Source organism: Eptatretus burgeri, chromosome 10, assembly GCF_056783735.1.
Source record: "Eptatretus burgeri isolate ZD-2024b chromosome 10, Ebu_testis_v1, whole genome shotgun sequence".
Taxonomy (NCBI): domain Eukaryota; kingdom Metazoa; phylum Chordata; class Myxini; order Myxiniformes; family Myxinidae; genus Eptatretus; species Eptatretus burgeri.
Genome location: NC_140970.1, coordinates 62,552,763 through 62,577,544, shown reverse-complemented (window position 1 = coordinate 62,577,544; position 24,782 = coordinate 62,552,763). Strand labels below are relative to the sequence as shown.

General features: G+C 46.8%; 1 protein-coding gene across 5 annotated transcripts in view; it reads right to left on the bottom strand.

The window, feature by feature from the left end:
• PDE2A (phosphodiesterase 2A) overlaps nt 1-24,782 on the bottom strand; it is a 314,549-nt gene that overhangs the window by 32,606 nt on the left and 257,161 nt on the right. For all 5 annotated transcript variants that reach the window (XM_085898655.1, XM_085898657.1, XM_085898656.1 and 2 more), the window contains 4 exons: nt 19,677-19,747; nt 19,300-19,422; nt 2,181-2,268; nt 1,139-1,186 (listed from right to left, as the gene is read on the bottom strand). In XM_085898655.1, the coding sequence (XP_085754781.1) occupies nt 1,139-1,186; nt 2,181-2,268; nt 19,300-19,422; nt 19,677-19,747 (330 nt within the window). The remainder of the gene's footprint in view (nt 1-1,138; nt 1,187-2,180; nt 2,269-19,299; nt 19,423-19,676; nt 19,748-24,782) is intronic.

The following is a 24,782-nucleotide window of genomic DNA, read 5'->3' as shown; positions in this document are numbered from 1 at the left end:
GTATCTGCTTTGCTTGTCAGGCTTTCTGTCTGTGGCATAGAAGGCCAATATCATCCCTGGATTTCTAATTTCCTCCACTCAAGCTGTCAACACATTGCCATCAATGGAACCAACTCCTCCCATCTCACAGTGGAGGTTGGAGTTTCGTTAAGCAGTGTTTTGGACCTAGTCTTGTTCCTCAGACAATGTATATTAATGACCTATCTGATGCTCTGAAAAAAATCCTCTCTTCCTTTTTGCAGACAACTCCTCATTGTGTTGCACAGTACCATCGTCCCTCTGCTCAGTAGACAGTAGCTTTGTCTCCCTCTTCTGATCTTCCGTTGTCGAATCCAAAACTCTCATCATCATTGGCATCTCCGGTGACGGGGTCAAAAAACACAATGGTCTGTTGCTCTCGCATCACAGGCGGGTCAGTGGTCTCTGTTTTCTACAGTCTATTCTCCAACGTTGCTCTCGCTGCTCTCTCAGTCTTCCAAACTCTCCTTATACACTCCAGGATGTACTAGTTCTTCCAGTAATACCCTCTCGATTAAACTTGCAACATCCAGGTTGACTGCACACCTCAACTCTTATTCCTCCCTTCTCCTGTCTATGTAACCACATTTCAGAGACTGTTCCATGTCACTCTTCCCTCCAGGACTTCAAGTAAGCAGTAGAGCTCCCATCTCTTGCCATCCAAAATGCTGACCCATGATCTTTATTACCCCATGAACCTTTCCGAACCCAACCGTTTACTTGATAATTTCAGTGTTTCCTCTCATCCTCCTTTTCCTGTGTGTTTATTCCCTTGATGTTTGTTCCACCATCAGCTCTATCTTGCTCTTCCATGAGCCTCACTCCTGCAAGGATGTTTCAAAAATAATTTTCATGCACGACATTTCAAGTCACAACTCAATGGGATGGACAGGGTCGATGGGATTTTCAATAATAAACCTATAATTATCACACGAGTTATTTTGGTTAGTGAAAGGATTTACTAGTGATCAAACAGAATAGATGCAATGATGATTAAAAAAAAAATCCAACAATGTTAAACCAATAAACAAAATGCTTTTGCCTTACACAGTAGTGATTCATTCTGTTGCAGGAATAGAAATTGCCAGAAGGTCAAGGAAGGCTAAATGTTTCCACTTACCTCCATCACAGAACCTTCAGAGCTGTAAAGGGCAGCAAGGACAGATTGCTGCAGAGGATACACGCGGAGGGGTAAGGAGTGAGAATATACTGGAGGAAGTAATGACCATTCGGGTATTAGAGGAAAAATATCACAGCATCCCAATCTCGGTCTGTCCCTCGGTGATCGCATGACCTTCAGACACAACTAAGATTGTGGTGGATCCTTTGCTCGGGGAGGTTCTGAGATGGAAGGGCCAAAACCTCGATGAAGGACAGTGCCAATGTCGTAATTTGGATGGCCATTGATTGAATCAGGAAGTCAGCGAGCTGAAATAATTCTTCAAATCCCTCTAAATAATTAATGTGTATTTTGATGAGACGTGTTACATTAAACCGTAATAAATCCACAACATTCTTTCCACTTTTTAAATACAATATATACAAGCACATACACATATCAAGACACACAGACACACACACACACACACACACGTTAATGCCTCCAACTATTCCCACCTTCTTGTGAGTTTGGTTGAGAAATGTTTTGGCACAAGACTTTCACGAACCGGCTGGCCAGAACTGATGTTCGATGGAATGCAACAGGAATTTTGGAATTTGTTCATGATGTCGACGGTAATTGACCGATTATTCAGGAAGGACAACACGGGATCTTTGTCGTCCATCAACTCATGCTAGCTGACATGACGCCCAGTTTAACGTCGATCCGAGGGACGGCACATACTGTGATGCATCGCCCTGTCTGCGAAACACCAGGACAACAATGTATCGTCCGGTCAGGAATGAAGTCCTGAGTCGAGAGATCAAAAGTGAGTTTGCTACCTCTGCACTATTCTGTCTGCACTCCCTGAGCCCACATTTCTCTATTTGTCTGCGATCCTCTATTGCCCTGGTCAAGGATATTATTCACATTGTCATCATGTCAGGTGGTGATGTAGTTGTCACTGTTTGCTCCAATCTTGCTCACAGTGCTGACGTTTTGGATCAGAACGTCATCCCAGAAGTCGAATAAACGACATGCGACGGCTTTTTGTGAAACTCACCGAATCCACTTGGAAGGAGTTGTTGGTTCCACGGTGGTCTAGGTCGTGGCACAAACAGGATGTAAAAAGAGCGAATATCTCGATGTCACTAAGCACAGGGAAGGAAATCAAGTGTACAATAGGCAGTGTTTAAAAAGATTTGAAAGACGTATCACATAAATTTCAGGGAAATCTTGAATAATCACCAACAAAAGTTTAACGGCCAGTGATTTTACCTAACCAAGCAGTATTGCTCGTGGGGCAACTTAGCTAAATATAGCATAACAATTGTGCATTTTGTGAGGAAAGCACCAAATTTGGCACACTAGTAGCCTATCATATTATGAACAGATTTGGATATTGGGCCATCTCAAATTTTTGATGGCACTGGAAAATGACTGCCACAGCCATCAACGGCTGAATTTGAGATGATCCAATATCCAAATCTGTTCATATGTGAGGCGACCAGTGTGCCAAATTTGGTGCTTTCCTCACAAAATGCACAATTGTTATGTTAAGTTGCCCCACTATGCATACATTTTCAATCCAGGATATTAAATACTTTTCATATCATATATTTAGTTATTCTTCGAGACTGCAAACAAAATCAATCATATCCAAGGTAATAATTCAATGTACAGGGTGGCCACAATGTCTTGTCACCCCTTGTAAAAATTGACATTGCCATTGTGTGCAGTGTAAATTCGTTTCTTTTTTCTTTTTTTTTTAACCATTTTTTCAGATTGAGTGAATACAAACATGGGTGATACAAACAATTACACCATTGAATAACGGATTGTTGTCAGTGTCTGGATTGCCACTTGACTGGCCACTTCGAAGCCCAGACCTGTCGACATGTGATAAATCCCTTTGGGGCTTCATAAAAGAGATTGTTGCACAGCTGCTGTGCTACAAAACCACTGATGACCACAAACAAGCAGGGAGACTTCCTTTTAATCGCATCACCCCAGAAATGCTCTGAAAATGTCCCACAGAACAAGCGGCGCAAAACGATTCGAGCTGTAATTACAATGATGGAGCACAAACGGATCCACTGGACAGTTAAGGCTTGTGTCGTTTGCTGTAAAATCGATACTAATAAAAGGCAGTGTGTGTGTGTGTGTCAGTGTGTGTGTGTGTGTGTGTGTGTCAGTGTGTGTGTGTGTCAGTGTGTGTGTGTGTGTCAGTGTGTGTGTGTGTGTGTGTATGTGCGTGTCAGTGTATGTGTGTGTGCATGTCAGTGTGTGTGTGTGTCTCCTCCATAACTCCAAAACCATAAAACCGAGCATCCTGAAACTTTGCATGCAAACTACAAAAACTCCAAGGATGTGCAATGGTGAAAATTGGGTGTTTGCGTTAATTAAAACACACCTTTTGAAGATAATTAACGGCATTATTTAATTGACGGTCGTTGGAGGATGATCCAGAACTGCAGGGTCGACCTGAGTGCTCAGTTCTTCAATACTGACCACAGGCTTGTTGTAGCAACTCCAAAGCTGCACCTTAAATCCTGGAGAATGGTACCATCCCAGCCTAGGCTGGATGTTGGCAAGCTCAGGGATGAGAGAGTAGCTAAGGAGTTTGCGAACAGGCTGAGTGGAAACTTGGGGGGTCTGGGTGCTTTGGGGGGTCCTGAAGAGTTGTGGAGTGCCTTCAAGACCACCGTCCTTGATGTTGCCGGTGGATGTCTTGGAACTCACCGCAGAGCAAAGAAGAATTTTGTCTCTCAAGGGACACTGGATACCATTGACCAGAGTCGCAGGGCCAGGCTGAATGGCAGAGCTGAGCTGTTCAGGGAGCTGAGGCGTAAAACTGTACGTGCACTGAGGGTGGACAAGGAGGCCTATGTGCGAGGAATCTGTGAGGGGGTAGAGCATCACCTGTGGACAGGTGATTCTTGTCCCGCTTACAGGGGAATTCGCGCATTGCGTTCATCCAAGCCCAGCCCACGGAGCACTGCAGTTAGAGCAGAGAGTGGTAGGCTCTTGACAGAGGAGTCTGAAGTGAAGGCCCGCTGGGCTGGTTACTTTGAGCGGTTGTACCAGGCTGATCCCCCAGCTGTCGAGTTGGACGTCAAGGTTGTTACAATCCCTGTTGCTGACCCTCGAATCAACTGTGGTCCACCTACGCTTGTGGAAACACGGGCTGCGGTAAACCGGTTGAAACGGGGCAAAGCTCCAGGGATCTGTGGCATCCATGCCGAACTTCTCAAGGCTGGTGGAAATGCTGCACTCGTGTCGTTGCATGCAGTTTTGTGCTCTGCCTGGAACACAGGCATCATCCTAACTGATTGGAAGAGGGGCCTTGTTGTTCCTCTCTGGAAAGGGAAGGGTGATCGCCAAGACTGCAACAACTACCGAGGGGTGACGCTGCTCTCAGTGCCGGGCAAGGTCTTTGCTCGGATAATTCTTGATAGGGTTCGCCACCATCTGCTTGAGCACCAGCGTCCAGAGCAGTCAGGCTTTACACCAAAGAGGTCAACGATTGACCATATCCTTGCTCTTCGTGTCCTCACCGAACGCAGACGAGAGTTTCGGCAGGGCTGCTTGCAGCCTATGTTGATCTCTGTAAAGCGTTCGATTCAGCGAATCGGGATGTCCTCTGGAGGATTCTTTGTCTTCGTGGGGTGCCACCAAAACTGATCGATCTGATGTCTGAACTCTATTCTGGTACTGAGAGTGCTGTGAAGTGTGGTGGTACCATCTCTGAGTTATTTCCAGTTGTTACTGGAGTTTGTCAGGGGTGTGTACTGGCCCCCACACTTTTCAGCACTTGTATGGACTGGATTTTAGGGAAGATGTCGGAGAGATCAAGCTGCGGTGCATCGTTTGGGAATGTCAAGATCTCGGACCTTGATTTTGCAGATGGTGCAGTCATCTTTGCGGAGACGCTCGACATCCTTTTGGGGCCCCTCGAGGTGCTGAATGAGGAGTCGGAGCCGCTGGGATTTCGGGTTTCTAGGGTCAAAACTAAAGGCCCGGTAACACCTTGACGTTTTAGCCAGCGATGGCAACGTATTAAAATGTATGTAAAACGCTGGCTTACGTTGAACTTTTGATGTTTTTTTTTAAAGATTCGGACGTATTTATAACGACTTGGTCTTATGTATAACGCATTGGTAACGGACACAGAACGTTTCGTTGTGTTATAGATAACTTATACCAACGAATGCTGAACCTGTTGTTGGCCTACACAACCGATGCCCAACGATAGTCTAACTTAGGCATAGCACGTTGCACGCATCGCCGACGATGTCGTGACGTAGCCTATTAAAAGGCTGACGCACAACGATTCGAATCATAACTGCCGTAGAAATGGAAGTGTCAACATTGCGGTCACACCTTGGCGATCTTGCCAGCATATGCCGACCTAAGAAAAATGTGTCTAAAACGTTGGGGCACGTCAAATACGGTATGGGTAAGTTTGGTATACGTGAGTAGAACGCTAAAGCACGCTATCATACGTCGTAGTAAGTAGAGTACGTCAAGAAATTTTAAACATGTTCAAAATTTTACGACGTACTCGGCGTATGACACACGTTCCGCATGCGATGGGGATAAGTTTTACACACGATATGCGGACGCTTACACACGTCCACAAACGCTACTTATAAGCTACTCATAAGTCGAAACACGTCGCGGTAATGTCTTTTTTACGCGAAACTTATTTCTAACTTATGTTTGACGTGCTTTGAACCAATTCTTTACGTAGTCCCAACACACATCGACGTATGTAGACGTATTCCAATGACGTCTTCCGGTCGACAAAAAAAAAAATAAATGAACGTGTTTCTAGCTTACAACTGCCATACAAAGACGTGTTCCCAACGGTTTTGGGAATTGGTATATAAAAATGCTGCTCATAAAAGGGGAACCCAACATTGTTTTCGAGTCCTTTTTGAGTCGATGTCCATGTCAGCAGTAACAGTATCAGTATCAGTATCAGTATTAGTATTAGTATTAGTATTAGTATTAGTATTAGTAGTAGTTTGTTCATGTTGGCAGTAGTAGGTGAGTGTGAGGGGGAGGGTGTGGGTTATGATGGATTGTCCTTCCGTTTAACGATTTAACGATTTAAATGATAAACTCAACGATTTAAATGGCTGCAACTCCACCATTGAAAGTAGACGCTTGCGCTCAACAATTGGATTTTTTTTACACTCAACGACTTTTAAACGGTACCACTCAGCTATTTTCATTGTTTACAATGAACGATTTAAATTGCTGTCACTCGCCTTTGTTTTGTGACGCTGGGGTTTGGAAATTTGAAGCGTTTCTTCTGAACGTGTTAAAACGCTCAAACTCGACTATTTTAAATAGACGCTGCCGATGGACAATTGGAATCATAGCCAAGCTAGACATCGAAGTGTGAACATCCTCGTCATGCCGAAGAAAAGTTTGAAGAATTCTGCAAATAAGTGTATATATATTGTTATATATATATATATTGTTGGAAATATATATATATATATATATATATATATATATATATATATATATATATATATATATATATATATTGTTGCGAATTCGCGCCCGCCGGCGTGCGATCGGCAGCTCGACTCGAATGGCGGCCACCTCGACCACCGGAACGGACAATTCTGTCGTGACCCTCTCGGAACAACGCAGGGAGCTAGTCACGGGTGGGGGTTTAACCCCACCATGACCGTGCCAATTGCCCACCCGCGTAGGATAGGGTTGCTCGCGAAATTCGATCTACCAAAGTACCTGCGCGGATGGTCGACCGGGCGATCGTACCTCGCCGCAGGCCGACTCCGGACACGAACCGCTTAAGCGGTCCGTTACGTGCTATCGGTATAACCGAGCGGTGTTATCGTCGGCCTCGACGGTTCCGATTAACTATCGGGCGTATTAAGCCCACTACGAACCCTTTACGTGAAGCAGGATGGAGGGTCAATAAAGAAAAGACGAAGCGAAACGGTAAAGCAGTTCACACAATGCACATTATTCACACAGACACAGAGCACACATATACAGCCAAACAGATTCAGAAATGCACATATATCAATTTAAAACAACAACAACAATGCAGAGCTACGACCGAATACGCGAACACACGGCAACACTTAAAACAATAACAACTGACGGACGGCGCCACCCACAGACATTTACACAAAAAGCAAAGGAAAAGGAAAAAGAAGTCGCGACTTCCCTTTTCGTGGCCGGTGAGCCCCTCTCCCATGACCGTCAGCGTGGTCGCGCCTGGCCCTGACCTCTCTCACGGCTGGCGAACCCTCTCCGGCACTCCTCGTCCGGACGTGCAGGTCCACCTCACAACCGGCGCTGCCGCGTCTCCCGTCCGTGCCTTCGTGACAGGCGCTCGCCAAGCCGCGGGCGCAGGACTCTTCCCCCGACAAGACAAGCAGACAGGAAGCCTGGAAGAACCAACTCAACCCGAACCAACTCGACCAACTCTCGACCAACCACTCGACCAACTCTCGACCAACAACTCCTCAAGGTCCGTCCTGTCCACCTTTTGTAGCGCGGGGCTCCGCCCTTCGCTCCGCCCCATTTTTGGCCCCACCTCCCTTCGAGCTTCTTGGAGAAGCCTCTCGAAGGGGGGCGTGACCTCTCGCTCTCCCTCCACCCCGTGCCGTGCGGGGGCCGGGGGAGTCAGTCTTGGCTCAGAGCCAGGGAATTATTCCCCCAAAAAGAGGCCCCCACCTTTTCTCACCTTTGATCCCCGGCTCGGATCGCACTTCCCCCACACCGAGCGCGGAGAATTTCGACGGGAGAAACAGGCGGGAAAACCCCCGAGCATCGTTGTTGGTTTTTGTTTGTTCCCGGAGATCGTAACCGCACAGGGCCTACTGAATGGCGAGTGGCGAAGATGTGGTGGCGTAGATGGTGGAGGTGGCGTGGTTGTAGTGTGGTTGGCGCTGTGGTGGGGATGGCGTGACTGTTGAGATGCTGTTTGTTTGAAATAAAAGATAGAACAGAAAAAATGGCTAACTCAAAGTGTCGCAGCCGGATGGATCACATAAATTCCCTCTATACAACGGGTTTGGGCTGACTACACATGTACTTACAGAGATATCTCACCTACGGGACCTGAATGGTGGTTTGCGAATTTCCACAGCCATAACTATATATATATATATATATATATATATATATATATATATATATATATATATATATATATATATATATATATATATATATATATATATATATATATATATATATATATATATATATATATATATATATATATATATACACACATATATATTGTTGCGGATTTGCGCCCGCCGGCGTGCAAGCGGCCACGTAACTCGAATCGCGGCATGTCGCCCACCAGACGGACAATCCCGTCGTGACCCTCTCGGACTAACGCCGGGAACTAGTCATGGGTGGGCCTTTCGGCCTCACCACGATCGTGCCAATCGGCCCCCCGCGTGGGATAGGGTTGCTCGCCAAATTCGACCTACCTAAGTACCCACACGGAGGGTAGACCGGGCGATCGCACCTCGCCGCAGGTCGACTTCGGACACGGGCCACTTTAAGCGACCCGTTCCGTACTATCGGGATAACCGAGCGGTGTTATCGTCAACCTCGACGGTTCGATTAATTATTGGGCATATTTAGCCCACGACCAACCCTTTACGTGAAGTAAGATGGAGATTCAATAAAAGAAAAGACGAAGCGAAACGGGAAAAACAGTTCAACATAAAGCACATTTATTCCGCGCAAACGGAAAGCACACATATACAATTATACACCAAAAGCAAATGTAAAAGTAGAAGAAACACAACAATTCTGCACAAAAAGCAAATGCAACAATGCAGATCTACTACCGACTACCGAGCACACGGCAACACTTATACAGTTTTACTTCACAGACGGCGCCGACAACACATATACTCAAAGAAAAAGAAAAAGGAAGGGGCCACCCTCAACGATGAGGGGGGCAGACGGGCCTGGGGCCGAGACCGCGTCGAGCCTACCCGTCTGGTGATGAGCCGCAAGATGGCGGCGGCGCCCCGACTCCGCGGGCCTCGCTGGCACTGCCTGGAATGGGGTGGGAACGGGGCCCCCTTCTCACACTATCTCAGCGCGGGGGGAAACAGGAGGGGGTTGTTGATGCTCGGGGGAATGAGGATATCTCGCTGGCTTGGGTCCCGCGACGAGCGTCTCCACCGCGACCTCGGTCGCGTTACCGGCCTCCCCTCTCCGCAGCTCCCCGACTCTGACACGAGCGCCCTCTCGACTGCCTTCATCGCCGCCACAACTCTCCAACTCTCCCGCTCTCCACTCTTCTCAACTCCGTCCAACTGCGATTCAGAAACTCTTTTTCTCTCCCGATTCAGAAACTCCCTCAACAACTGCCTTTTCGGCGAGCGAACGCGGCCCTTTATAGCCCCCGGGGCTTCGCTCCTTCACCTTCGACCCTTTACCTCTGGCTGGCTCCCCATTGGACAGAGGAAAAGTGGGCGTGAATGATTCTTGATCTGATTTCTCGGAAAGGCTGGTGTTTTTGCACCCACTGCTCGGTCTGTACGAGTCCAGGATCGGTGCCCACAAGCGGCGCGGGAATGGCGGTGATGCGATGGTTGCGAGAGCGAGATGTGACGGCAAGGGTCGTGGCTGTTGTTGTGAAGCGGCGTTGCGGTTGGTGGTTGTTGTGTGATGGCTGTTGAGACGTGGTTGGTGGTGGTTGTGGTGGTAGTAATGGCGGCTGGTCCAAAATAAAGATAGTAAAAGAAAAACGGCTATCTAAAACGGTCGCAGCCCGAATGAATGACATTTATTCCCTCTAAACAACGGGTTTGGGCCTAACTACACATATACTTACAGAGATATCTCACCTACGGGACCTGAATGGTGGTTTGCGAATTTCGTCAACCACAACACTACCCCCTCCCCTTTTTACAGACTCGTCCTGAGTCGTCAAATTTTCGTGTGCCATCATGTGTAGTTTTCCCCTAGTACATTTTACCTACGGATCCCTGAGTGCGACATTCATGGTATTCGTGTCCCCAAAATAAATAACCTGAGGGCTGAGTAACTACCTAAACAAACCCACTCATACGGACGACTTAAATAAAATTGCCGGCGCTAAGACAGACATGCCGGGGGCGCACTCATATTTACAGTACATCTTAACCTTAACTTACAAATTTTACACTAAACCATGGCCCAGGATCAATGAACTCTGCAAAAAGAAAGCAGTTAGCAGGGAGCCAGGCTGCTCGAATGCAGTCTCTGGCTCAAACAACACAGGTGACAGGGAACGTGGCCGGCTGCTCACACGCAGTCCAAGGCCTTCCATTTTCGAAAATGAACCCAGTGAACCACAACGGTGCATGGGCTGCACAAACGCAGTCTCCGTGCCAGCTCAAGTGGCACACGCAATGAACACAACGAATGGATGGATGAATGGATGAATGGATGGACGCAAACACGGTGCACGGGCCGCCACTGCAGGCCCGTGTTGTAGCTGCCAACAGGGCAGTTCTTGCAGCTTGCAAACTGTTGCTTGCTGATCCTGGCGCACATGGCAATGAACAGGGGGGGGCAAAGCAAAAATTGAACGGGGCTGGTGAACAGGGGCAGTGGGCATGGCATGGCAAAGGTGATCAGGCAAACATAGCCTGCAGAACAAGGCCGCTGCAGGCAAACACAGCCGGCAGATGAACTGGCCGGCACAGGCCTTGCAGAAAACAGCTGCAGACGATCCGGCCGGTACAGGCCTTGCAGCACAGCAGCTGCAGCCGATCCGGCCGGTACAGGCCTTGCAGCACACAACAGCTGCCGATGAGTTGGCCGGCCTCTGCCTTGCAGCAACGCAGCCAGCAGATGAAGCTGGCCAGCCTTTGCCATTCAGTGGAGGTTGGTGGAGGGAGTGCGGTGGTGCTGGCCACTCAGAAGGTGGGCTCAGACCAACCTACCTGTCTGCCTCCCACCTATCGCCTTTGCCTGTCACTGTACATACCCACTCCCTTAATTTGTCAAACCCCAATTTAGCCCCAACTTATTTTTTTATTTTTACTTCCCCACTATAAATCGTCCCCTAACCCCCTTTATCGTCTTTGTTCAGCTAACCTATCCTGTCACCGAGCCTACTACCAACCCCTACGTTCCCTTCCCGGAGGGGAATAAGGGAGAGCTAGCGTCCTGTGTCGAGGCCCAACGAAGCCTCAAGATGGCCTCCCCAGAGTTCAGCGATCTATAACACAAAGTGGGTCCAGCGGCCCACAACGAGAGCGAGGGGATGGATGGTGCGGAGGGGTACATCTCCTAATCTACCCTAACCATTAACTGTTAAACTACCCCGGGGCTTTCAACAAGTGCCTCTCGCTTAAACTATTGGTTCTAACAACCCAGATTCCCGTCGCCTGTGTTGGTGTCCTCACAATTTCGGGCCTCGCCCCCCAATTTTCTCTCCGTGCCCTCACAAGGTCTCATGGCTGGGACGCGTGGCTCCCCTTGGCAGGCACGACCCTCTGCCGAATCTCCAGCTATGGCACCCCCGGGCACTACACTGCCTCCGAGCCTACCAGCTCCCTAAACACCGGGGAGTGCCCTCCATGGCACCTCCCGTGAAACGCACACGTGGCAGGCTGGCTTCCCAGGCCCCTTTCCGAGGGTCACCCGTGCCCACAACACTGCCCATGCGGCTAATGGCGCCCCGGGCCCCCGCACCAAGCAGGCGCACCCGTGCCCACTACGCTATCCCGGCCCCCCATAGGCCCTTGGCCTACCACGGCCGACTAGCCTGGTGCCTGGGGTACCCACTCAGCGATACTCGCTTTTCGCAGCCACGCTCCCAGCCCGTCAACAGGGCTCCTGCACCCCTCCAAACGGGTTTCGAGCCTACTCTCCCACCAACAGCAAAACGACTTCCATTTTTCAATTTGACTAACCCCCTAACTCACTCTACACTGACCTCGGGGTCCCTTGGGCGGGAGTCACTCCTCCCCCCAATCACTCATCGCACCATGCATTCCCCATTCACTCCACACACACAGACCCGCTGGCCTCACTCACTCAACATGTTTCCACCTCATAACTCACCAACAACTCTTCAACACACTCACCGCTGAACTCTGCCATCCTTCTAACTACACCCCCTAACTAACTCGTGCTCCCACGTCGTCCCTTACACTAAAGCACGTTCCTTTTAACACTACGTAGCTAAGCTACGTCCCCTCTACACATTCACTGTCTGTCACTGTCTTCTAAATCAAAATTTTTTTTTATTTCCCAACCTAAATTTCGCTACAATCCCTCTAACTAATCCATTCCACGGGCCCCATGAGGACTTACCCCTGCCCCATGGAGCCGGTCTAGCTATGCTAACCCTTCCCCCTAACTAGTTTCCATCCTGTGCCCTGGTAAGGGAGTCTTCCACCCCTTGCCCGGGAATCCTGTGCACCCGAAAGTGAGGCTTGCTTTCTCTTTTTTTTTCACATGCGCATCACCAGCGCGGCAACTCACAGCTCGCGCACTTTGCACCTGCCCGTGACGTCATGCAGCTGCACGTGTACCTCGTCCCTCCTTGGATGGTACCATCCGGCAGGGATACCCCTCCTGCCGGATTCCAACCCCACGTGCAGCCATGACGTCACCGTGTGCATAAAAAAAAACACAAGCCCCACGTCTCGAGGGGTTCCCCACGCGAACACATGTGCTTTGCCCATTGGAGCTTAACACACACGATCGCGTGGAGAACCCGTCCGGTCCAAATCCATAATCCTGCCTAAACTTTGTCCGTCCGCGGGATCGGCAAATCCACCACGTGCGTTTCCGGACCGGGACTTCACTCCCGCAAACGAGCACGTGGGGGCCTCGTGCGTTGCACAGCACGGACCTCGCGCTCGCTGCTGGGTGAACCCGGCACGGTTCCCGAAACAACTACAGCCGCGACTCGGCTTTCTTTCCTCTGTCGCAGTCTCCGTTCAACACACGCACTCCCGCGTGTCACGACGCTAACACACCTCACCATTAAACTCACACCAGGAGATGCGGCTGCATGTTCACACATGCCGACCGACATCTCCCTTACACACAGAGACCTTGCACACGCTGTCTCTCTCACACTCGGCCGCTCACTCATGCATGCCATTACCCTTGCACACGTGGCTCCACTCACTCGCGTCCTTTCACTCACTCGTGCCATTTCCCTCACACAAACCATACTACTCACACACGCGGGGGCACTCGCTCGCGGTGCCTCATTCATACACCGTGCCTCACTCACACACGCGGGGGCACTCAACCGCGGTGTTTCACTCACACACGGCGCGCTGGGAAGCACGCCCTTCTGCACACTTACCACCACACCACTCACACACGGGGTCGCTTCCACACACGGGGTCTTTGTCACCCACCCGGTCGCTCTCACACACGTCCTTGCACCCACGCTATGCGTGCGTTGCAGCACGCATTTCGCCACACTCGTGAACACACACCTCGACACCACACACACCGGGACAACCACACTGGGGATTCGTGTCCCCACAAGGGTCTCCGGGGCCACTATACCCCCCAAGCTTGGCATGCTCACCCCCGCATCGGGCAAGCCTCCTCCTCCGCCTTGTGACACCGGCCCCACCTGGGCACGATCCGCCTCGAGGGAGTATATCCTCTCCTGTTCCCGAAGGAGGTCACCCTGCCTCTCACACCGGGCCTCCACCCTATCCGTCAGTCTCCTCTCCATTTCCTCCATTTTCCCCTTTATTACCCCATTTATTTCCTCTCCTATCGTTCCTAACGACAGTTCCCCGACTTTCTCTCTTATTTGCTCCATCTCCCCTTGTACCTGTGTCACCATCTTATTTGTCTTGGATATTTCCTCCCTCGTTGTCCTAAGCTGCTCTTCTGTCTCGCCCCGGTTTTTTCCTATCTGTTCCCCAGTTCCTCTATCTTTTCTCTGGCTTTCCGCTCCATTTCATTAATTACCTCCTCATGTCTCTTTCTACATCCCTCCCCCACCTCCTTTAATCCTTTCTGTGTCTCCGCTTTTACCTCCTTTCGCAGGTTTTCAACTCTGTCTGTCATTTCCCGATGTCTTTTCTCACAGTCCTCCTTCACGGCTCCCAATCCCTTCTTTATTTTCCCTTGTTCTCTTTTTAATTCCTCTATCGTGGTCGTGTTCTTCCCTATTTCCTCCTTTATTAGGTCTTGTCCCTTTTTTACTTCTCCCAATCCTTTTCCTACTTTGTCTATCTTTCCCACCACCGTCTTTATTTCGTTTACCCTCTCTTGTTTGCTCTCTTGCATTGCGACCCCCACTCCTTTTACTTTCTCTTTTAACCCGGTCACCTCCGCTCGTATCGTGTCAACTTCCTTTTTCATTTCGTTTTTTAGTTCTTCCAAGCTTCCTTTTTGGCTCATTCCCATGTTCTGCGTCTCACCCCGCAGCTCTTTCATTTCTTCCTTCATGTTTGTTTCCATTTCGTTCATTTGCTTGTTCATGCCTTTTATTTCGTTTGTGTTTGTATCCACCTTTTCGTTCATTTGTTGTGTATTCGCATCCATTTTTTCGTTCATGCCTTTTATTTCGTTTTTCATTTCATTTGTGTTTGTATCCATCCTCGCTGTCATTGCCGCCAGCATGGCGCATAGCTGGGCCATGTCGGGTGCGCTTGGGTGAGCCGATTCGGCAAGGATCGGGGGGTTTGGTGGAGAGGGGGAGGGGAGGTGTCATACACCGCGGCCACCGCCGCACCTATTTCGGGCTCTGGGTTCAGTTGGGGGAGTTCGTGTTCCTGCACAACCAACATTTCCTGCACGGGGTTTTCATCCTGGACCATGGATTCTACATTACTACACATATACATTTCTAATACCCCTGGCTCCCGCTCGCCTTGAGACGCCATCTTATTTCTCGTAAAGGGTTAATTTGAATCGCTCGTAATTTGGAGGGAATCGGGGGTCGCTCCTCTCACCCCTGGACCGATTCCCGTGAATTTAGCTGGAGACAGGAGAGCCCGTTGTCCCGTTCTCCGACACCAGTGTCGCGAGGAGGGGGATGGGTTTGTATTTCACGACCTGACACCAGTGTTGCGGTATTCGCGCCCGCCGGCGTGCGAGCGGCCACATAACTCGAATCGCAGCACGTCGCCCACCAGACAGACAATCCCGTCGTGACCCTCTCGGACTAACGCCAGGAACTAGTCACGGATGGGCCTTTCGGCCTCACCACGATCGTGCCAATCGGCCCCCCGCGTGGGATAGGGTTGCTCGCCAAATTCGACCTACCTAAGTACCCACACGGAGGGTAGACCGGGCGATCGCACCTCGCCGCAGGTCGACTTCGGACACGGGCCACTTTAAGCGACCCGTTCCGTACTATCAGGATAACCGAGCGGTGTTATCGTCAACCTCGACGGTTCGATTAATTATCGGGCGTTTTTAGCCCACGACCAACCCTTTACGTGAAGTAAGATGGAGATTCAATAAAAGAAAAGACAAAGCGAAACGGGAAAAACAGTTCAACATAAAGCACATTTATTCCGCGCAAACGGAAAGCACACATATACAATTATACACCAAAAGCAAATGTAAAAGTAGAAGAAACACAACAATTCTGCACAAAAAGCAAATGCAACAATGCAGATCTACTACCGACTACCGAGCACACGACAACACTTATACAGTTTTACTTCACAGATGGCGCCGACAACACATATACTCAAAGCAAAAAAAAAGGAAGGGGCCACCCTCAACGATGAGGGGGGGAGACGGGCCTGGGGCCGAGACCGCGTCGAGCCTACCCGTCTGGTGATGAGCCGCAAGATGGCGGCGGCGCCCCGACTCCGCGGGCCTCGCTGGCACTGCCTGGAATGGGGTGGGAACGGGGCCCCCTTCTCACACTATCTCAGCGCGGGGGGAAACAGGAGGGGGTTGTTGATGCTCGGGGGAATGAGGATATCTCGCTGGCTTGGGTCCTGCGACGAGCGTCTCCACCGCGACCTCGGTCGCGTTACCGGCCTCCCCTCTCCGCAGCTCCCCGACTCTGACACGAGCGCCCTCTCGACTGCCTTCGTCGCCGCCACAACTCTCCAACTCTCCCACTCTCCACTCTTCTCAACTCCGTCCAACTGCGATTCAGAAACTTTTTCTCTCCCGATTCAGAAACTCCCTCAACAACTGCCTTTTCGGCGAGCGAACGCGGCCCTTTATAGCCCCCGGGGCTTCGCTCCTTCACCTTCGACCCTTCACCTCTGGCTGGCTCCCCATTGGACAGAGGAAAAGTGGGCGTGAATGATTCTTGATCCGATTTCTCGGAAAGGCTGGTGTTTTTGCACCCACTGCTCGGTCTGTACGAGTCCAGGATCGGTGCCCACAAGCGGCGCGGGAATGGCGGTGATGCGATGGTTGCGAGAGCGAGATGTGACGGCAAGGGTCGTGGCTGTTGTTGTGAAGCGGCGTTGCGGTTGGTGGTTGTTGTGTGATGGCTGTTGAGACGTGGTTGGTGGTGGTTGTGGTGGTAGTAATGGTGGCTGGTCCAAAATAAAGATAGTAAAAGAAAAACGGCTATCTAAAAGGGTCGCAACCCGAATGAATGACATTTATTCCCTCTAAACAACGGGTTTGGGCCTAACTACACATATACTTACAGAGATATCTCACCTACGGGACCTGAATGGTGGTTTGCGAATTTCGTCAACCACAACAATATATATATATATATATATATATATATATATATATATATATATATATATATATATATATATATATATATATATATATATATATATATACATATACATATATATACATATACACATATACATATATATATACATATACATATATATATATATACATATATATACATATATATATATATATATATACATATATATATATATATACATATATATATATATATATATACATATATATATATATATATACATATATATATATATATATACATATGTATACATATATATATATATATGTATATATATATATATATATATATATATATATATATATATATATGTATATATATATATATATGTATATATGTATATATATATATATATGTATATATATATATATATATATATATATATATATATATATATATATATATGTAAAAACCTACACGTCACATCGACCGAGCTGTGTGATGGTGGGTGCTCTCTCGGGTGGTGCCTTGCCAGCTGAAAATGTTGTGCAATTTCATTTTATATGACATCACTTTATTTGACTTTTTGTGCGATATGTTTTCATCATATACCCGTCACTTCGACATTCATACATTAATAACAACAACAACAACAACAACAACAAAAAACAACCTCCATCGACGTCATGTTCGGAGTTCCTGTTTGGAGTTCCTTCATGTTGGTTTAAGCTGTACAAAGCGTGTGCCAAAATGTTGTGGGCACTTTGGATCGATATACCTTTGACCCCGTCTGGGAGGTGTATGTTTAATAAAGAACTCTGTTTGAAGGTGAATCTTTGTGTTTATCGTTTTTATGTATTTTATGTGTGTGTATGTACATAAACTGTATTACCATAACGGAAGTGTGTGTGTGTGTGTGTGTGTGTGTGTGTGTGTGTGTGTGTGTGTGTGTGTGTGTGTGTGTGTGTGTGTGTGTGTGTGTGTGTGTGTGTGTGTGTGTGTGTGTGTGTGTGTGTGTGTGTGTGTGTTTGATTTGAATTTACAAATGTGGGTTTCAGAATTTGGAATGGAGTCCTCCCAAGGTGGGCTCAAAGTATCCACCTTCATTTCGGTAAGGGGGGATCATGATTCATGGACCAAGCTGTGAAGTTTTCTTTTTTCAAAGTTTTGTTGCCGAGGACTCTCTTCAGGATCGTCACTGAGCCAAGGACGGCTTCCAACTGTAGTTCGTTTGCAGTGACATTCCCAGGGATGGTTTTTAATATCTCTGAGGTTCTTCGTTGTCATTCCCATGAGGTTCTTCATCATAACTTGTACAACTTTGGCATTCTTCAGCTTCCAGGATCTTTTCACTTCATGCTTTAGGTCTTGGTATTTGGTCATTTTCTTGATTTCTGAATCACTAGTCCAAAATCACTGATATTAACACCTCAATTAGCAATGCCTTCTTCAATTTTTTTTGTTCCGAAGTATGATATCTGGTCGCAATGCTTTGTTTTCGATGTTCACGCTTGATGGGATCATACGGTCGTTTGTGAGCGGGACTTCAATGTTTTCAGCAATTGCTTTTGGTTCATTTTCCCACAAATTTTCTGGAACTGGAATATCAAAGTTTTTGCAGATGTGCCAGCAGATTACTTTACAAACTTTGTTGTGTCGCTGTATGTACAGCTGTTCTGACATGTTTTTTTTTTTTGGTCGTGTTCGGTCATTAAGCGTCACATATTCTCTTTGCTAACCCCACCTCCACCCCTCACCTGTCTTTTTATTTTTCCTCCTCCCCCCACCCTTCTCTCTCACTCTGTTCCCTCCTTGCTCACCCTTCATAAAATGTAGCACTCCCCTCCCACTCCTCCTGTAAAAACGGTCATTTTCTTCCCTCTAGGACTCCAAGATCACCTTTCATATCTCTCTCTCTCTCTCTCTCTCTCTCTCTCTCTCTCTCTCTCTCTCTCTCTCTCTCTCTCTCTCTCTCTCTCTCTCTCTCTCTCTCTCTCTCTCTCTCTCTCTCTCTCTCTCTCTCTCTCTCTCTCTCTCTCTCTCTCTCTCTCTCTCTCTCTCTCTCTCTCTCATGCACCCCTACCTCCCGTAGTGAATAGCAACGTTTCGTGAGGTATTGCTCTCTCTCACTCCCCCGTCTTCATCCTCTGCCTCCCCTCCTCTCTCTCTCACCCTACATCTGCCTCCTCTCTCTCCCCCTCCCTCTTTCTCTCCCCCCAAACCCCCTTATTGTCCCCGGCAGCGAAACAACGGGTTGTATTTGCCAGTTTGTAATAAAGTAAAAGAATAATGCAAATATATGTGGTATAAACTTGGAGAACCCTTCAGTGTTGTTAGCTAATATGATAAAGGCAATGCCACAATTTCTACAAGGGGAGATAAGCCATTGTGGTTTCCCTGCCTGTACTTCGTATATCATCAAATAAGCCGACTGATTTTCGGATTTATTTTTGTATATGGCAGTACTACAAATCCCTTTGAACCCATCATGAATCGGTTTCAATATCCATCGCAAGTGGTAACTCACTCGAGGTACTTGCTGAGGTCCAGGTTTTTGTCTAGCAGGTAGCAGAAATGTGACACGGAATACGCATGCATCCAGTTGTGATACGGTGGATCCCTATACCCTTTCTTCACCATGAGGCACCACCTAGAGGGGTGAAATAGCACAGCTTGCCATATGCCAGTCAGATATGCCATACGATGTGCTATCAAATTACATGAGGATCAACAATGAGTGATGGAACAGAACCAATCAAACAGGCTTTTCTATAATGCGTGCTGTGAGAATAAGCAGTTCCAAGTAAAGTTTGAGAAAGTAGAGGAGGTCTGTGGGAAACGAAGAATGGAAGAATCTCCTGCAGTGGAGTGGAAAGGAATTCGATCATATTTTCAGATGCTTACCATGTCAGGGTGTTGGTGTCCAGTTTGTATTTGCTGATAAAGCCCATGTCAGCAAACATGCTGAGGACAGCCTGCAGGGGAAGGGGGGTGCAGGGGGGGTTGAGGCACATTGGAAGCTAAAGTTAAACCTCATGGAAATGTCCAAATGTTTTTGTTAGGTTTGTCATGGGTATTCCTTTCCATTTGTATCTCCTTCACTGGCACACTTAAAACTCGGAAAAACAATTGTTCACAACCGATACACCAGCAAAGATCAAATGATGAAGTAAATCAGGAATTTGCACTTACATTATGTCTGGTTCATGTTCAAAGGTGAGAAAACAAAGAATCAAGAAAATTAATCTCGACTAAAAGAGAGATCTAATGGCATTACATGCAAAGGAAGGAGTGGGACTCACCTCCCCTACTCCATGTGAATATTTGCAATCAAGGCAAAGCACCATATTGGTGGAAGTCGGCTCTACTTTGAGGTTATAATCATGAGGTCAGACATTATTCCGTAAGAATCTGCAGGGACACCTTGCGAGCCTGTTTACCCTCTACCCTACCTACCTTTCATGAAAATACCTCCCCATGTCCTTCATTGAAGCAAGTCCATGTCAACCCATATGCCTCGTTCCATCAGTCGAGGGTGTCGTGGAACTACTTACGATATGTGTAGGCACAGTACCAGGGGATATAAATAACTCGGAATGGACATGGACAAGCCATGGACAAGGAAATATGAAGAAAGAATGTAGTGAGTGCAGTGCAGGCAGTTAGAGATCCATCAAGAGACTGGTGTTTGTTAGAGGAGTGCTGAGAGTCATTCAGCGGTAGGTGATGGAGAGGCTTACAGGGAACATCGGACAGCCACATAGTGCTCGACATGCATATGAGTCAGCCACAATTTTGAATACAGTGGTTTCTGATATGATGCGGATGATGCATCATGCACCACTGAATCAATCTCTCTCCCTGCTCACGTTCAGTGTGCCACGAGGAATACTGTCATTTTTCATCCCACTGTTACTTCCTGGTTTGTTTCTTCATCCCAGCTAAAGGTTATTTTAATCTTCTGTTTTCCATAATTCTTCACCTACTCTTTCTGTGTACAGGCTTGTGGCTGAAGGGGAAATTGTTTTGTGATTAAGTACGGGTTCTGAGTTTGTCATTCCAGTGAGGCCCATTGGGATTTGTGCCTCATGTCATCTGTATAGCAAGTTATTGAATGCATCGTGATTATTGCTCACACAACTGTAGGATGGGTGTGTGAGTATTGCGATGATCTCATCTGTGTCTGTCAGCAAGGTAGCAACACCGAGGGCAGCTAGAATCACCAATATTGACACAGAGTTTCATGTTGTGAATGTCTCGGATGAGTTCAACTTTGCGCTCCCAAGGAAATGTAAAAAAAATGAAATTCAGTCTCGAACTATATTTACTCATGCTATGGCCACAGGCCATAAGCCACCATGTGAGTGTTGGACAATCATGGCCATAGGTACAATATGAAGCTCTGTGCCAAGCATGGCAATTCAAAATGCCAAAATTGTCGAGTTATTCTGCCGACAAACAGACATGTTGATCGCAATACTCACTCGTTATGCAGACAGAGGAAGCACATTGAAATAAAAGGATATAAGATGGGAAAAATAGCTCAAGAGACTCCAGTTGAGACGTTGTGTTGACTTTCACAGGTCAGGTGATCTCTATTCAGATCAAAAACAGCCATGATCAAGAAGAAGAAATGGCTGAAATTAACCAGGGATAGATGGTTAAAGTCAAAATCCAGAGTAAGTGAGACGACTGTGGAGCAAAAAGTGGGATTGTTTTTAAAAAGGTACCAACAAAGATACACAAAAATTAATATACACCCGAAGTTAGGTATAGTCTCTCCCATCATCGGAGGGATGGTGGAGGGGGAATTAGAGGATAAACCTATTTTGCATGCATGACCTTACCCTGGGTACCCCAAGCACAAAAGAAAACAAGGACATGGGCAGAATGTAAGAGCGGCAAATTTGATTGGTTGTGGTGATGTAAAATGCTGTAATATCTCGTCCAAGTACTGCGAAACAGAAAGGTTTTGAAAGTTCCAAAAAAAGCGATTTATGTTCAGCAGTGTTCAATTATATCATTAGATTGAAATAAAAGAACGATTTTAAAGGTTGGCGAAAAAATTTTTCGGAAGTTTACCACCGTTGATGCAGTATCATTTACACCACCTTATCGAACACATTACATTAGTTATCTGTGCCTGTTTGTGCCCTTTATAACATCCCTAAAAACAGTACTTTTCATGATTGGAATGATGTTCACTATTATTTGACTGCCAGATGGGCAAACAGACTAACAAAATAATCTCAATCCTCTCTGGGCATGGTTTGTCGGGCCAAATTCAGAGCCAAAGTACTGCTGAACTAACGGTTCGTTTTCGGATTCATGCTCAAAATATAACATTAAATTGAGAATAAGTTGTTCCTCGATCGTAAACTGACGTCTGTAGATAGGACTGCAGACAGACAGAAGTGAACCAATTGCTGAACCCCGTTTTTCGCTTTGCATATGTGGGGTAATTCGAGGGAAATTGCCCAAGCATTTCTCAATTTTGGAGTCAAAGGCCATTCATTCATCGTAAAATCAAACATTAATAACCAAAAACAACAAATTCTAATAATGCATAAGAAACAAAAACTGCAAATCATAAAAAGGGAATGAACAGAATGGAAGAAAATTTGTATGTCCATATATTTGGAACATGCACTGTATGTAGAGAGTTATTGGTTGACGGAAAAAAAATTTAACGAAAAAATTTTTTCACGAAAAAAATAAGTGACCACTATATTCGTTATTGTTGTGTGTCTGTCTGTCTGTCTGTCTGTCTGTCTGTCTGTACCGACCATAGCTCCATGGGTTTTGATCCGATCCTGATAAAATTTTGGTGGGAGGTTTATATCATGATCTAGTTGTGTTTTCCTGAGAATGGGCGTGGTGCGCCCATAATGGGCGCACCACGCCCAAAAAACATGTGTTTTTAGGGGGTCGCCGATTTTAATTTGCATCTTCTCCTAGGGGGTTTGTCGAATCTGACAGGGGTTTCAGTATTTGGTTAACCCAATGGCACCTGCATAGCCCCACGGAGCTCAATTTTTCATTTTCGTCCCAAGATCAAGGTCACAAGGTCACGAACTTGGAAAATTGCGAATTTTGACATAAAAATCCATCTTCTCCGAGGGGTTTGTCGAATCTGGCTGGGGTTTCGGTATTTGGTTAGCCCAATGGCACCTGCATAGCCCCATGGAGCTCGATTTTTCATTTTCGTCCCAAGGTCAAGGTCACAAGGTCACAAACTTAGAAAATTGCGAATTGTGTTTTTAGGGGGTAGCCAATTTCAATTTGCATCTTCTCCTCGGGGGTTTATCAAATCTGGCAGGGTTTCAGTATTTAGTTAGCGCAATGGCACCTGCATAGCCCCACGGAGCACGATTTTTCATTTTCATCCTAAGGTCGAGGTCACGAGGTCACGAACTTAGAAAATTGCGAATTTTGACATAAAAATCCATCTTCTCCGAGGGGTTTGTCGAATCTGGCAGGGTTTCGGTATTTGGTTAGCCCAATGGCACCTGCATAGCTCCATGGAGCTCGATTTTTCATTTTCGTCCCAAGGTCAAGGTCACAAGGTCACGAACTTAGAAAATTTCGTATTTTGACATAAAAATCATATGATCGCCAAAACTTTGAGAGCGAGGATGACAATAATTTTTATGCATAATCTTGAGGTCATTCCCCACCGAAAGTCTTGAAATCATTTTTCTCTATCTCGAACACCTTGCACGTGGCGCCCCCTTAATGTTTGTTTTTACGCTGATTTCATCAGTGTGGATAATCCGAGGAGTGTGAAATGCCATATAGCCTATATGACGTTATGTTGTTCCTGGAATGTTCCAGAGGAAGTTTTGCACCAAAGGTCATAATCTTGACCTTTGACCTTTAAAGTTCACAAAGGTCAAATTTTCAAAGTTATGGGAATCAAACTGGGTTTTTGACCTTCTTCAACGTAGTAACTCCAATAAGCTATAGCACGTATCCTGTTTCCTTATTTTAATGTCCACAACATTGTTTTTTGACTTTTAAGGTTATGCAAAGGTCAAATTTTGAAAGTTGTTGAACGAAACCGGGTTTTCGACATTTTTCAGCTAATAACCTGTCACTTGTACCACATCATGTTGATCATTTTTATAACTTGGTCAAATATTATCACATTGTCTCATCCTTGACTTCTGAAACAATCTACATTGTCAAATACCGCTCATGAACCATCGTCGTCTTCAGACTTTTTTCACTTCGAAAATGTTTGTTATAATACAAATAAAATCACAAAAAAAAACATGACTTGTTAGAGGTGTAAATCAGCTCATCCCGAGAGTACATTTTTACTTTGTTATATACATGATCGAGTCTCGTGGAAGAGCTGGAGCAGAATGGAAGGGAACAAAATGGAAAGAGGGAAACACTAACAGCAGAGTAGAAGTGAGAGTAAGAGTGAGATCAAAGGGAATGGAACGACACATCGGAGTGAACAAGCTGCACACAGGCTAAATGAAACACAGCATGAAGGGGGAGAAGGTGGGGGTGAAACAGTAAAGGACCAAACCAACCGTCAACTAACAAACAAAAAGAGGTGATGGGGAGGGGGAGGAAATACCAATGACCTGGAAAAAGGGAGTGCATGGGAATGGGGTCATTTGGGGACAGAATAGATTGTGAGCATGGATGGGGGTGATGGAGAGCTGTCTTGAAGCCCAGGAGGGAAGAATGGGACTGAACTGACAGGGGAAGTTCCACAGATGAGCGAAAAGAGGAACAAATGAGTGGAGGTGAGCAGTGAGCCTTGATTTTGGGAGTTTAACAAGGAGAGAGTTACTAGCAGACCATGTGTGCCCTGCCATGACCATAGAGGGGCAGATCCAAGAAAGAGCAGAGGTTGCAAGATCCAAAAGGAGGCAGTAGAATGCAGAGGCCACCAACCTGCCCAGGATGTTAAAGTAAAAGGGATGGACACTCAGCTTTGCCACAGGAGAACCCAATGATTTTGAGGGCCTTGCTTTTCATGACATCAAAAAA